At 42.3% G+C, this 13,794-nt stretch overlaps 2 protein-coding genes across 3 annotated transcripts in view; one reads left to right on the top strand and one right to left on the bottom strand.

Moving 5' to 3' along the window:
- Positions 1-13,794, bottom strand: part of LOC140714717 (E3 ubiquitin-protein ligase rnf213-alpha-like) — a 175,757-nt gene that overhangs the window by 77,026 nt on the left and 84,937 nt on the right. Inside the window, exons 39-45 of one of the 2 annotated variants that reach the window (XM_073026215.1) lie at positions 13,444-13,580; positions 10,126-10,224; positions 7,895-8,013; positions 7,024-7,143; positions 5,623-5,678; positions 3,877-4,033; positions 1,733-1,868 (exon numbers count right to left, since the gene is read on the bottom strand). In XM_073026215.1, coding sequence (XP_072882316.1) covers positions 1,733-1,868; positions 3,877-4,033; positions 5,623-5,678; positions 7,024-7,143; positions 7,895-8,013; positions 10,126-10,224; positions 13,444-13,580 — 824 coding nt within the window. The remainder of the gene's footprint in view (positions 1-1,732; positions 1,869-3,876; positions 4,034-5,622; positions 5,679-7,023; positions 7,144-7,894; positions 8,014-10,125; positions 10,225-13,443; positions 13,581-13,794) is intronic. The other variant, XM_073026217.1, reaches the window with a different exon arrangement.
- Positions 1-13,794, top strand: part of LOC140714718 (somatostatin receptor type 2-like) — a 139,195-nt gene that overhangs the window by 110,443 nt on the left and 14,958 nt on the right. The gene's annotated exons all lie outside the window — the stretch shown is intronic.

Here is a 13,794-nt window from a genome sequence, read left to right as displayed (position 1 = left end):
TGTGCTAATTCATGGTGATGGATGGCCCTTGCTTTGTGGAAGGCCGGGCCCCTTTTTTTAACCAAAACCTTGGCAGCCCAAAGTTACGACAGCAAGCTTTTCAGATAGAGCCTCACAGCCTTGGGCAAGGAGTAATCATCTTCCCAATCCCTTGGGTCTGGAAAGTCACATTTCTCCCTACATCATTCTTTCTTCCATCAGGGCTTCTGATAGAACATGCTGCACTGCCACACAAACTCACTCCAGAGATTAAGTGTTTCTCATGCAGAATCTGTATACCCATGGTTACAAAAAGTCAGTGCTAAAATAAAAACAATAAAGCATCCCAAAGTAATACCAGTTCACCATTGAAAACTTATTACAATCAGCCCCTCAGTTACATAAGGGTTCTGTGCCTAGGGACGGTCCGCAAGCCATTTCTCAGTCCAAGTCTATTTTCTACCATAACCAATATCATGTTACTTCGCAGAATGTACATTTGCTATAATTCTTTCTTTGCACTGAAAAAAATCACCCTAACACCATCTGTTATTCAACCAATGGATACTGCATCCCGTCAGCAATGAATACCGGGAAAATCATCATGGAAAAATGCTCTAAAATATACGGAAGAAATTTCAAAAGCTTTATCTCTGCAAGTTGGGTCATTTGTATCATGCAGAGCTGTACTATTGAGTTTCAGAAGTGCCAAGAGGAGAAAGCAACTTCATCAATCACACCCCCAACTGCTATATCAAGTACTTTGAAAGTAAAGGATGCATTGTAACTTGAGGCCAATCACTCCTTCTATACAGAGGCTTGCAGTGGCAGGATGATTAGGAAATCCCTGAAGTTGGGATGGGACACATGCAGCTGCCATACATTAAAACATAACACAATAAGCCCATCGAGAGCTCTCCAAAATTCCACCATGGCTGATTTACTATCTCTCTCAACCCCTCTCCCCTGCTTTCCCTCCATAACCTTTCATGCCCTTACTAATCAAGAACCTATAGACTTCCACTTTAAATATACCCATTGACTTGGCCTTCACAGCCTTCTGTAGCAATTCTACAGTTTCACCACCCTCTGGCTGAAGAAATTCCTCCTCATAATCGTTGTAAAAGGATGTCCTTCTAGTCTGAGGCTGGGCCTTCGGGTCCTAGACCCTCCCACTGGAGAAAACAACCTCTCCACTTCCATTCAATCTAGGCCTTTCAATATTCAATAGGTTTCAATGAGATCCCTGTTGTGTAATTAATATTTCAGTAATATTGCAAATATATTGTTTGGTTACGCATTCTTGCTCATTTAAATAGTTCACTGCAGGTTATATGTAAAAATATATGAATTGTATACGTCATGACGTTACCACGTGATATGAGCGCACCTCGCTTAAGGTAAAGAACAAACTTAAGACTTGCATTTCTCTTGTTTTCCTTTGAATTAGTTTAATGTTTTGGAGTTACAGAACGTAACAATGTTTCCACATCCACCCCCCCATCATTCCTCAAAACTCCAACGAGTAAGGCCCAGAGCCATCATGCATTAACCTTTTCATTCCCTCCACACTTTCAAAACAACTCCAGCTCCTCATCTTACAGCAAACAAAAGAGATGACATAAAGTGACACAAAGTCGACATAAATCTCACTGAATGCACGTTGATCTGCTAAGAAGGATGTTAGCACAATACACCTAATAAATCCACGTAACAGACCCCTGTACAGATCAATCTAGCAAATTTCAGTTACCTGAAGGTACCCCCTTCCTGCAGAGCCCTGATCTTCAATGCCTCATGACACATCCATTCCTTTGGATACGGTGACATCTCTTCCCGTTCTTGCAGCTGCAACATTAGTCGTTCTGTGGCCATTCTTAAAAAGCCCACTGCAAAAACAGTAACAACTATTAGTACAGTTCATCAATGTAATGTAACACTACTGCTACCCTTTAACCATCGGGCTCCTGAACGAGTGTGGATAACTTCACTCACCTCAACACTGAACCCACCACCATGGACTCTCCTTCAACTATCAGGTAATAACTAACATGGACTCTCCTCAAGGACCCAGTAACTCATGCTCTTGATGTTATTTATTTATTGTTATTTGCATTTGCACAGTTTCTCTTCCTTTGCATATTAGTTGCCTGCCCGTCTTTGTGTGCAGTTTTTCCACTGATTTTACTGTCTTTCTTTGTATCTACTGTGAATGCCGCAAGAAAATTAATCTCAGAGTATATGGTGAGATATACGTACTTTAATAATAAATTTACTTTGAACTTTATATCAATCAATGACTCTTCAGTTACGTAATGCATTGATATAATGCCCTGTTTCTGAGTTAAAAGGATCAGTATACACTCAAATCAGTAATCTATGGGGTATAAATAGTGTGTTGGCAAAAGATTGCAGTTTAATAAATTCTGTCAGAACTCTCAGGGTTTAGCATTGTGTTACAATTGTTTTCCAGCTTCATTCAGGCATTAAACTGAGAATACAACAAACTCCTTTCAACGGTCTATGCTGTGCTTAAAACAAAATCTCCCAGATTTCAATAGATTCCCACTATAATATTTTACACAGCAACAGGCCAATTAAATATAACCACCAAACTTCTAATTTTATTAATAAGGCCTTTCTCGCTTACTCATTGAAAGGCCCAGATAGAGTGGATGTGGAGAGGAAGTTTCCTTATGTGGGGGAGTTTTGGACCAGAGGGCACAGCCTCAGAATACAAGTGTGTGTTTTCCCATTTAGTGCAAGCACAGAGATGAGGAGGAATTTCTTTAGCCAGAGTTCGGGGAATCTGTGGAATTCGTCACCACCGACGGCTGTAGAGGCCAAGCCATTGGGTATATTTAAAGCGGCAGTTGATGGGTTCTTGATTAATAAGTGTGTCAAAGGTTATGGTGAGAAGGCAGGAGGATGGGGGTTGAGGGGGCCATTTTTGGAGTTCAGTTCTGGTGCCACCTATAAGGAGTTTCTACATTGCCCCATGACTGCATGGGTTTCCTCATGGTTCCTCCCACAGTCTAAAGACAAAATGGTTAACAAGATAATTGGTTATTGTCAATTTTCCTGTGAGTAGACTAGGGTTAAGTAGGTGGGTTGCAGGGCGGTGTGGCTCGGTGGCCTGTGAGGGCTTGTTCTGCATTACATCTCTAAATAAAAATAAAATCAGCCATGATAGAATGGACTCAATGGGCTGAATGGTCTAATTCTGCTCCTATGTCTTATGGTCTCACTGATCTCCATATATGTTCACAACCTTAAACTAAGAATTTGACTTACAATTCTTGCCTTCTAAAGATATTCTGCAACATCTGTCACAGAGCACTTCAAACTAAGGCTACAGTCGTATTGAGGTTAATACAACGCAACTGAACTACAGAGACTTGAATCAAAGTGTCGCTCTGCTCCATTAACACTATAGGTGACTAAAATTGCAGGCAGAACCCACTTTATTAATCCGTTATATGTCAAACTCAAGGCCCGCGGGCCAAATCCGGCCCGCGGTGGAATTATCTTTGGCCCGCGAGATAATATCTAATTACTATTAAAGCTGGCCCCAGTAATCGAAGCGCCTATGGCGTATGATATGGCTAATGCTGAGTTTATTCAGGTACCAGGTTTTCAGGGTTTTTAGTGTTTATTCGGCAGTCTTCTTCATAAGAAAAGGAATTTGTAAAGTGAAACACTTTGTAGTTATAGCAGAGACTGAGACACATGAGAGCAGGCTGAAAAAACGGAGGCAACGAAAGCTGCGTTCGCACGCGTCCGACTGATCCAGCCCTCATGAAGCTGCATTTTGCTCAATCCGGCCCGTGACCTAAAATGAGTTTGACACCCCTGCGTTAGAGCAATTTGTAACAGTTCCCAGGCAGTGATGCTTACCCACACATCCACTTTCTTCTCTCAGGAGATCCAGCAGGATCTGGACACGCTCTGTGTTTCGACTGCATTCCTTTTTACCATCACGCAAGGTGCTTACTGCACTCTGAATGCAGCTTTGCAGCAGCAGTGTTGTATTGAGGATGTGTGACCTTCCCTGCTTGCAATTAAAAAATCAAATCTCTGTAAGATCTCTCATCAACTCAGGATGACACATTTTGCATCACAACGTAATGTTATTTGAAGGAAGTAGCAGTGAAGCTCTTTTTTCCTTTGAAGAGTAGTCATATCTGCAGCGTGGTTAACACCAGTCAATTTCAACAAAGCAAGATCGCACAAAATGTTAGAAGATAACCATCAGGTAATCAAGGATCAAGGATCAACTTTATTCGCCACATGCATTTACAAATATTAGGAATTACCGGGAGCTGTGGTGTGTTGGCACAACATGCAACACAAACCAACAATCATAAAGAAATATATAAAAAGCTGGAGGATGGATAAGGAATAAAATGTACATAAATACCAGCATGTATTTACAATGCAAAAAGCATTATAAAACACGGTTTAAAGTGCTTACAGAGCAGAGCAGTGACAAGGGTAATAGATAGAGTGGGGTAGAGTGGTTGATCAGATTAACTGCCTGTGGGAAGAATCTTTAAAAGCGGCGTATAGTTTTTGTTTTAATAACCCTATAATAATATATAGCATAATCTATATATTGCTATAAGGCTGTTAAAACAAAAACTATATACCATCTTTAGAGAATCAAGTCAAGTCAAGTCACATTAATTGTCATTTTGACCATAACTGCTGGTACAGTACATAGTAAAAATGAGACAATGTTTTTTCAAGACCATGGTGTTATGTGACACAGTACAAAAACTAGACTGAACTATGTAAAAAACAACACAGAAGAAAACTACACTAGACTACAGACTGCATAAAGTGCACAAAACAGTGCAGGCATTACAATAAGTAATAAACAAAACAATAGGGCAGTAAGGTGTCAGTCCAGACTCTGGGTATTGAGGAGTCTGACGACTTGAGGGAAGAAACTGTTACATAGTCTGGTTGATGCACCATCAATAACCCTCTGAGACGTGAGGCAAGATATCGGCTTTTATTGACTGGAAGAAAGAACAAGCAGCAATTGACCACCATGCTACATCCTGGAGACTGAGGGCAGGGCTCAGGCCTCAATCGCCTTTATACCGGGGTCTGTGGGAGGAGCCACAGGAGCAGTCAGCGGGGGGGCGTGTCCAGACGGGTATATGTAGTTCACCACATTGGTCGTGACAGCCCAAATGCTTTGGTGCCTTTTCCCAGGTGACAGGAGGGAGAAGAGTTTGTATGAGGGGTGCGTGGGGTCCTTCCCCAAGACAGTTAATTTGATAGAGATAGAGACATATAGAGAGAGGGATAGAGACAGAGAGATAGAGATAGAGAGAGATAGAGAAATAGATATTAATCAGTTTTAAAAAGTACTGTCTGTTAGGAAACTTCATTCGGTTCTTCTATGAACAGACTCAGAGGACCTTTCTGAATCTCCAGAAATGGAGCAATTTCAGAAAAAAACATCAGTAGCTTATTTTATCATTTTCATCTATCTGATCTTGATATGAATATGAATTGGCACTCAATAATTGTAAATACTTCCATCAAATAAATGCACTGAATAACTGACAGTGTAAAAGAAAATAATCATTTGTGGATTAAACATACAAGGTTTAAAAAAAACATTTATACCATGTGCATATTGACTTCTTGTTCACCTTCTGCATCTTCCAGAACAGTGTCATTTTCTAAAATGAAAACAGTTGTTTGTCAATGTACAGGAGGATATAAAAGTCAAATGTACAACATTCCACAGCAATAATCCCTGATTGGTACAAAACATGGTGTGGTCAATTATTACCTGCTGATTGAAGAAATTGTTCCTGTAACAGTTTTAACATCTTAAAAGTTACAAAACGTGTGTGTGTGTGTGTGTGTGTGTGTGTGTGTGTGTGTGTGTGTGTGTGTGTGTGTGTGTGTGTGTGTGTGTGTGTGTGTGTGTGTGTGTGTGTGTGTGTGTGTGTGTGTGTGTGTGTGTGTGTGTGTGTGTGTGTGTGTGTGTGTGTGTGTGTGTTCGTTTGTTTTGCTGGTGGATTAACCCGATTTATTTCTACCACTGGATCCTTCCACCAAAGACCAATATTACATTACTGTCCATTCTACCACAACACGTTGGAGTAAACAACTGCAACTTAATTACAATAGATTCTGTATTCATCATGTTTCGAGCTGACAAGTTAATTCATACAAGGCATAAATAATGAATGCATGGAGGTCTGAGGTTTTCTAAATTCTCTAAATTAGTGTCCTAATTCATCTCATGCCCCACCCTGAAACTAATAAAGGCCAACATACGATATGCCATCTTAACAACCTATCAATTTGCGCAGTAACTTTTGAGGACGTGACCCAAGATCCCTCTGTTCCTCCACATTACTAAAAATCTTGCTATTAGCCAAGGACTCTGCCTTCAAATTCGACCTTCCAAAGTTCCTCACCACACCTTTCCAGATTTAACTCAGTCACTTTCCAGCCCAGCTCTACACTCTGTCTAAATCCTGTTGCAGCCTAAGAAAACTACTCATAACACCAATTCCTAAAGACCCATACATTCAATTACTCTTTGTAGCTCTTGATGCATTATGGAAGATCAGAAGCAGCACTGTAGCGTAGGGACGGCATGGTAATGTTGAGGTTAGTGTATCACTTTACAGCACAACGATCTCTGTTTGGGTTTCGATTTAAGCTTGTAGGGAGTTCTTCCCATGACCACATGGGTTTCCTCCAGGTATTCTGATTTCGTCCAACAATCCCAAAGACGCACGGTCAGTGCTGGGCATGTTCTGTTGGCGCCGGAAATGTGGTGACACTTGCTGGCTGCCCAGCACAATTCCTGCTGATAGGATTTGATGCAAACAATGCACTTCACCGTATGTTTTGATATTTCAATGCTTATGTGACGAATAAAGCTCTTCAGTAGTAAGATTCAAAACGGTAGCTCTTTGCATCGCACTCCACAGTACTTTATCAAGCCCCGAAGCAGTGTGGTCACTTTATTCACAGTGAAGTAACAGGTCAGGACAGATAAATTACCTTGTTTACCCAAAGACTTGGCAAACAGCTCACTGACAGTAACGTCGTAGAAAGCCGAGATATCTGAACCCATCTCTTCTGATTCAGTCACATCATCTATGTGGACAGACAGCCATTGACCTGCACAGCAATCAGGATAGAGTTAGTACTAAATGCTCTGTAACAGAAGTAAACATCTTCTCTTCGCAGATGCTGACTTCCCTTGTGTGCATTTCTAGCTGTTTCTGGTTTTGTAAAGGGGAAGGGGGTTTACTGCAACATTACCCTCTCCTTGTGGTTGCTTTTCATTTGTTCCACTACACAACTTGCAATTATATCTGCCTGTTCCTCCACTCATAATGCATTGACCCAAATGCTTTGTTTCTTCTTGACTATTGTGCAAGTATTTAGCATCACTCTTACCATGAGAAACTGACAATGTCTGGAAGAGTGTCAAAAGTAGATTCAGTAATAATTTACAAAATTAAATTGGTTAATTACCTGAAAGAAAATAAGTTGCCAGACGCTGAAGAATGAGTAGGGGACTGGGATGTAATTGATTGCTGTTTTAAAGGGCTTGTGTGCACACAAACACACACACAAAATGGATGAACTAAAGACATCCTTCGGAGTTGCATGATTTTAGGTTCAATGCAGAAAATACAACATGACAGCTCTTCCATTTCAGATCAAACATCAGTGAATGAGAATTTAACAAAATATTAAGGTGCTAGAAATCTAAAAGAAAATCAGAAAATATTTCAATATTTGAACTATTATCTCGCTTACTCTTTCAATAGTTGCTGCCTAACCTGAAGAGTGTCACAAGCATTTTCTGCTTTTATTACACCATAAGTCAATTTTGTCCACAGGCATGTTGGGTTCACCGTACCTCCTTGAAATCCAACGTAACTTGATCTATCAGCAAGCCTCGAGAGCTTTATGATAAAGTAAACATAGCAGGTGGACAACGTGATGTTCATCAGATTCATCTCATTCATCGTGCAGTATCTGGAAAGAAGAATGCAAGATCATAACTCTGAACTTTAGAAACAAAATTGCATAGGCAGCAGAAACCAGCTGAGACGTATAAGGCTGCTCCTTTCACATAGTGCATTTAATTTACGATAGCTGCTACTTGAATTTTTTTGCTATTTCAATAGCATCCAATCCCAGTTCATGCCAACAAACTCAAATGTCAAAATGAGCCAGTGATTTTCTGCTTATTAAATTTTAATCATTGGAAAAAATGATCAAAGATTATGGCATGCTCTTGGGAGCTGAGTTCTGCATTTTTCTGTTACCCCTAAGGTTCCAGTCTGCTGTGTCAGTTAGCTTGCTTGATTTAAATCAGCAGACAATTCAAAGTGAAAAATAAAATGGCGTCAAATGATCAAATTACAACATTTCCGGCTGAGACCCTTCAGCAGGACTGGAGAAAAAAAAGTGTAAATAAACACTTGTTTTCTTTTTCAAGGATGAGTGTCCAATGATGCTCTGCCTCAGAAGGCAGTGGAGGCCAAATCTCTGGATGCTTTCAAGAAAGAGTTAGATAGAGCTCTTAAAGATAGCAGAGTCAAGGGATATGGGAAGAAGGCAGGAACGGGGTACTGATTGTGGATGATCAGCCATGATCACACTGAATGGCGGTGCTGGCTCGAAGGGCCGAATGGCCTACTCCTGCACCTATCGTCTATTGTTTACTGTCAAATAAAATACTAGCTCACTACATTTTCTTCTCTTTTTACACTATTTATTCATTTTAATTTTATATATACTTCTTACTGCAATTTATAATTTATTATTACGTATTGCAATGTACTGCTGCTGCAAAGCAACAAACTTCATTTCATATGCCAGTGATAGTTAAACCTGATTCTGATTTTGAAACCATTTCAGTTGCCAAAGTCTTGACTGATAGGATTTTTGGAAACATACCAGACCAGTTCAGGTGCAAAATCCTCCGTAAACAACTATCATTAAGAAGTAACTAATTTCAGAACAGTAGCCGACTGGTATGTGTAGAATAGAGAAAGAAGCATGGGCTTTCGTGATTATATAAGGGTGAACAGTGACCAAGATTACTGGACTTTTGTCCTTGGACTGGAATCTCAATTGGTGCCAAGTATCTCTCAGACACTCCGGGCCAGTAATCATAAATTGGAGTCCATGACAAGCAGAAGGATGTGAGGTTTACTACTGTATCAATTATTTTGTACACTTTGTTTTGTTAGTAAAAGGAAGTGGGATCTGTTCTCTTATCAATTATTTTACACTTTGTTTTCAACTTTGTGCTTTGCATATCTTTATATAGATTTTCTACTCTTATTATACTCTAAATAAAATACCCTGCAGTAACCTTATCCCGTATCGATCTGAATCCTCAAAAACTAATTTTCATTCCCTTACACCTGAGAAGGTGAATTCCACATCCCAATCACAGCCTTGGGAAAGAGGTTTCTCCTGAATTCCTGATGAGGCTTATTGAGAACTGTCTCACATTAAATGCTGCTGATCGACGTCGCCGACGGAAGCATCGCGGGAGATTGAAACATCCAGACAGTGGGCGTGGCTGTTGGAGACCTCTGCGCCCGCCTTCATTCTCTCTGTCTCTCACTCTGGGGAGCCTGGTGACTCTCAAGTCGGGGGAAACTCAAATAAGCGATACCGCAGACTGCAATGTCGAAACAGCGATCTGCTGGCTTCCCTTCACGCGGTGGCAGCAGCGATAGTGAGAGAGGGCGTGTTAGGATGTCGAAGTGCTGGGATGGACAGCAGTTTTTGATAAGACTCTAGATCATGGTCTTTGGAGGCTTGCTTTTTGCAGGAACAAGCTGGGGAGAGGGCTGATGCTTTGCAGTTGCTTGTGTGTGGGAGGGGGAGGGGAGCTTTGGGGGCTCTAACATTTTTCTGTCATTCATTCTGTGTTGTTTTTCCTCTCTCCGCTTTGTCGATGTCTGCACAGAGTACGGATTCCAGGTTGTATAATGTATGCATTCTCTGACATTAACCATTGATACCAGCTCTGTTAGCTTTCAAAAGATTCAACTTAAACCCGCAGTGCTTGTGATCATTGTAAGTATTTTGGTACACCCTACTTCATGTGGAAAACAGTGAACCTACTTGGCAGAAGCAATCAGCTCAGCGCTCTGAGAGGATTCTTCAGTATCCATCTGTATCAGCACCACACGGGCTTGTGTGTTCAACCCTTGAAATGCCTCTCTGCAAATATTAAGAAACACATCATCCGCTTTAAAAAATCTTAAAGTACAGATTATAGATTTATGCTAACTAAACAGATAAAAACAAAGATGCTTTTCATATTCTGAAATATACACAGGTTTAGTTTTCATCCCTGTCTTGTTGAGTGATGCGATGGAGGGCACTCTGTAGAGGAACTCCTTGCCGTGCACATTACGGCACAAACACAAACGTTTCCCTGCAAACACGAGGAAATCTGCAGATGCTGGGAATTCAAACAACAACACACACTCAAAATGCTGGTGGGACACAGCAGGCCAGGCAGCATCTATAAGGAGAAGCACTGTCGACGTTTCCCTGTCATGCTGCTTTCGTTACACTGAACATACACACTCCGCTATCTTCTACCCCGCACCCCCTCCAGGTATATCCTGATAATGGATCCTAAACCGACCCCCCCAGGTATATCCTGATAATGGATCCTAAACCGACCCCCCAGGTATATTCTGATAATGGATCCTAAACCGACCCCCCCCCCCCAAGGTATATTCTGATAATGGATCCTAAACCGACCCCCCCAGGTATATTCTGATAATGGATCCTAAACCGACCCCCCCCGGTATATTCTGATAATGGATCCTAAACCTACCCCCCCAGGTATATTCTGATAATGGATCCTAAACCGACTCCCCCCCCCGGTATATTCTGATAATGGATCCTAAACCGACCCCCCCCCCCAAGGTATATTCTGATAATGGATCCTAAACCGACCCCCCCCAGGTATATTCTGATAATGGATCCTAAACCGACCCCCCCCCAGGTATATTCTGATAATGGATCCTAAACCGACCCCCCCCCAGGTATATTCTGATAATGGATCCTAAACCGACCCCCCAGGTATATTCTGATAATGGATCCTAAACCGACCCCCCCCAGGTATATTCTGATAATGGATCCTAAACCGACCCCCCCCCAGGTATATTCTGATAATGGATCCTAAACCGACCCCCCAGGTATATTCTGATAATGGATCCTAAACCGACCCCCCCCCCCGGTATATTCTGATAATGGATCCTAAACCGACCCCCCCCCCCGGTATATTCTGATAATGGATCCTAAACCGACCCCCCCCCAGGTATATTCTGATAATGGATCCTAAACCGACCCCCCAGGTATATTCTGATAATGGATCCTAAACCGACCCCCCCCAGGTATATTCTGATAATGGATCCTAAACCGACCCCCCCAGGTATATTCTGATAATGGATCCTAAACCGACCCCCCCTGGTATATTCTGATAATGGATCCTAAACCGACCCCCCCGGTATATTCTGATAATGGATCCTAAACTGACCCCCCAGGTATATTCTGATAATGGATCCTAAACCGACCCCCCCCCCCCCAAGGTATATTCTGATAATGGATCCTAAACCGACCCCCCCCGGTATATTCTGATAATGGATCCTAAACCGACCCCCCCGGTATATTCTGATAATGGATCCTAAACTGACCCCCCAGGTATATTCTGATAATGGATCCTAAACCGAGCCCCCCCAGGTATATTCTGATAATGGATCCTAAACCGACCCCCCCGGTATATTCTGATAATGGATCCTAAACCGACCCCCTCCCCCGGTATATTCTGATAATGGATCCTAAACCGACCCCCCAGGTATATTCTGATAATGGATCCTAAACTGACCCCCCAGGTATATTCTGATAATGGATCCTAAACCGACCCCCCCCCCCCCAGGTATATTCTGATAATGGATCCGAAAGCGACCCCCGCCCAAGGTATATTCTGATAATGGATCCTAAACTGCCCCCCCAGGTATATTCTGATAATGGATCCTAAACTGCCCCCCCAGGTATATTCTGATAATGGATCCGAAAGCGACCCCCGCCCAAGGTATATTCTGATAATGGATCCTAAACTGCCCCCCCAGGTATATTCTGATAATGGATCCTAAACTGCCCCCCCAGGTATATTCTGATAATGGATCCTAAAGCGACCCCCCCCCCAAGGTATATTCTGATAATGGATCCTAAACTGCCCCCCAGGTATATTCTGATAATGGATCCTAAACCGACCCCCCCGGTATATTCTGATAATGGATCCTAAACCGACCCCCCCCCCGGTATATTCTGATAATGGATCCTAAACCGACCCCCCAGGTATACTCTGATAATGGATCCTAAACTGACCCCCCAGGTATATTCTGATAATGGATCCTAAACCGACCCCCCCCCAGGTATATTCTGATAATGGATCCTAAAGCGACCCCCCCCAAGGTATATTCTGATAATGGATCCTAAACTGCCCCCCCAGGTATATTCTGATAATGGATCCTAAACCGACCCCCCCCCCCCGGTATATTCTGATAATGGATCCTAAACTGCCCCCCCAGGTATATTCTGATAATGGATCCTAAACCGACCCCCCCCCCAGGTATATTCTGATAATGGATCCTAAAGCGACCCCCCCAGGTATATTCTGATAATGGATCCTAAACCAAGCTGACGCACCCTGCTGCCTTTCACGCCAACAACGGAGAAATATTCCATTTCTTCAGTAATGGGGATGTGTAAATGTGTATTTGTTGTTTGTATACGCTATTTAAGCTAGATACTTCCATTTATTTTGTAATATGAGTGTAATTACATGGTGGAGTGCATCATATTCTAATTCATCTGTTGTCTTAGTTAACTTTGAGGGTAATTAAAGATGGTGTGTCCTGGTGCCTAAAAAATGCAGCTCTGGAGAGGGGGAGGGGGAAAGAAAGGGGGTGGAGAGAGGGGAAGAGTGGGGGGTTGGAAGAGAGGATGGGAAGAGAAGGTGGGGGGGAGAGGGGGAGGGGGAAGGGGGAACGAAGGAAATGGGGAAGGGGAGGGGGAAGGTGGGGGGGGGGGGACAGGGGAGGGGGAGGAGAGGAGGGTTAGACAGATTGGGGCTTCCAGGAGTTCACACTGGGCGAAGTATGGAGCTATTATTGTGCTTTCTGATAGTTATATTTTTGTAAATATTTCTAGCTTTCTTTTTACTATTTTTGCTAACTTTTGTAAGCTTGATTTTTGATGCACCTAATAAACATTTCAGCACTAAAGTGCTGTGTGAATCAAGCCATTGTTCCTTTGGTCATAGCCCACTTATCTAACAAATACCATACTGATAGAACTAATTTCTGATTCTGTCTTTACTACCTTTACAATCAATGATATGGACCAATTTAGAAAATGGACCTTATTTTTTTGCAGAAGGAATATTCAGTGTCGAACTGGTGCAGGAACAGAAGAACAAATTGGCCCACAATGTCGCCAAGCTCTTTGTCCAGTAGGTTGATGTCTGATTTGGTCAGCAGCCTTGAAAACGTTGTTACCTGAAACAGTGGAATATCAGTGAAAACATTTGCTGAGAAGCAGGTGCTGACAATAACCAGGCTCTTAGATTGAGTTGCTTCACCATTCTGTGACTGATTCATCTGAGAACTGAATTTGGTCAAAACCAGTAAGGTTGGAGGAGCAACACCTCATATCCCGTCTGGGTAGCCTCCCACCTGGCAGCATGAACACCGATTTCTACAACTTCCTGTA

This window comes from Hemitrygon akajei, chromosome 22 (assembly GCF_048418815.1).
Source record: "Hemitrygon akajei chromosome 22, sHemAka1.3, whole genome shotgun sequence".
Classification (NCBI taxonomy): Eukaryota; Metazoa; Chordata; class Chondrichthyes; order Myliobatiformes; family Dasyatidae; genus Hemitrygon; species Hemitrygon akajei.
This window is presented reverse-complemented; position numbering and strand designations above follow the sequence as displayed.